The sequence below is a fragment of the Parus major genome, chromosome 5 (genome assembly GCF_001522545.3).
Source record: "Parus major isolate Abel chromosome 5, Parus_major1.1, whole genome shotgun sequence".
Lineage (NCBI taxonomy): Eukaryota > Metazoa > Chordata > Aves > Passeriformes > Paridae > Parus > Parus major.
Window position 1 is genome coordinate 60,971,733 of NC_031774.1, and position 1,542 is coordinate 60,973,274.

The window sequence follows — 1,542 nt, forward strand, 5'->3', positions numbered from 1 at the left end:
GAGATCCCTCCCTGAACCCTGTGGCACTGATTTAAACCATCCAGCACAGCCTCAGCAGGCGAGCAGGGTGTGCAGAGCCTGTTCCCTGAACTCTCCCACCCCTGTGTGGCCAGGGCTGTACCTGGGGATCACCGTGCCCATCGTGACCATCGTGCACACCAACGAGGCGCAGTCGGCGATGACACAGGCGGTGACAGTGGCCTATTACCTGCCCGAGGTGCTGCAGGACGAGCCCCCACACCCCTTCGACTCCGACATCATCATCGAGGAGTGGCCTGCCACCATCGTCTACAGCAGGTGAGAAATGCTGCACCTCTGCTCTGCCAGGCACAGGGGAAACGTGCAGCTCTCAAGCCAGGCATGTTATCATGTTTACACCTCGTAAAAGGTTGTAAATGGTAAAACTTTGTTTTCAGGAGTTGTAAAAGCTGCCTGTTTTATGAATGGGATGGTCAGGAAATAATGAGTACCAATTTAGGTTTTCCCCCAGAGGGTGCTGGCACTGCCCAGGCTCCCCAGGGAATGGTGACAGCTCCAGGAGCTCCAGGAGTGTTTGGACAGCAGTGCCAGGCTGGGATTGTTGGGAGGTCTGGGCAGGGCCAGGATTGACTCCACAATCCCTCTGGATCCCTTCCAGCTCAGGTTATTCTACATTTATATGAATTACTTGGTCAAATGATGAATCTGTAAATGTGTGATAAAACACCCTCAGACTGTTCTGTGCAGTTGGGAACAAAGTGTCTGACATGGCACAGAAAATTTTAAGGAAAAAATGGATTGGGAACAATCACAGTCAGTAACTGGTGAAACACAAGCAAGTAATTCAGAAGGTGTTTCTGGGCTCTGGAAAAACAGTGGGTTTAAAATGAATGAACTAGGTTGGGCAAGCCCTTTGAGATGGTTGAGTCCCACCACCACCTTGTCACCCAGACCAGAGCACCAAGTGCCACACCAGGCTTTCCTTGAACACCTCCAGGGATGGTGACTCCACCACTCCCCTGGGCAGCCCTTTCCTATGCCCAGCCACCCTTCCTGCGAGGCCCTTTCTCCTCTTGCCCAGCCTAGACCTCCCCTGCTGCAGCTCAGGGCCATCCCCTCGTGTCCAGGCTGCTCCCTGGGCACGGAGCCACCCTCTCCTGCCAGGGAGCTGACCCGAGCTGACCGCTGCAGGAGCTTCCGAGGGATCACCAACGAAGATTCCATCATGAGAGAGATCAACCTGCTGGCAGCCATCCTGGAGAGCCCCGAGCTGTGCCTGCAGGACACCTTCATCATCGCCGGCTACACCAACCCGGCTGCTGCCAACCGCCACAACGAGATCTGGTTCCTGCAGCGGCCCTGAGCTGCTGCTGCTCCTGCTGCTGCCCCATGGAGCCTCCTCCTGCTCCTCCTGCCCCACGGAGCCTCCTGCTGCCCCATGGAGCCTCCTCCTGCTCCTCCTGCCCCACGGAGCCTCCTCCTCCTGCTGCTGCCCCACGGAGCCTCCTCCTCCTGCTGCTGCTCCATGGAGCCTCCTGCTGCCCCACGGAGCCTCCTCCTGCT

General features: G+C 57.1%; 2 protein-coding genes across 2 annotated transcripts in view; one reads left to right on the plus strand and one right to left on the minus strand.

The window, feature by feature from the left end:
* The window catches only part of LOC107205867 (heme-binding protein 2-like), a 7,861-nt gene extending 6,452 nt beyond the window's left edge, over positions 1-1,409 (plus strand). The window contains exons 4-5 of the mRNA XM_015630928.1: positions 114-297; positions 1,171-1,409. Of these exons, the coding sequence (XP_015486414.1) occupies positions 114-297; positions 1,171-1,342 (356 nt within the window). The 3' untranslated portion in view covers positions 1,343-1,409. The remainder of the gene's footprint in view (positions 1-113; positions 298-1,170) is intronic.
* Positions 1-1,542, minus strand: part of FANCM (FA complementation group M) — a 57,489-nt gene that overhangs the window by 48,488 nt on the left and 7,459 nt on the right. The gene's annotated exons all lie outside the window — the stretch shown is intronic.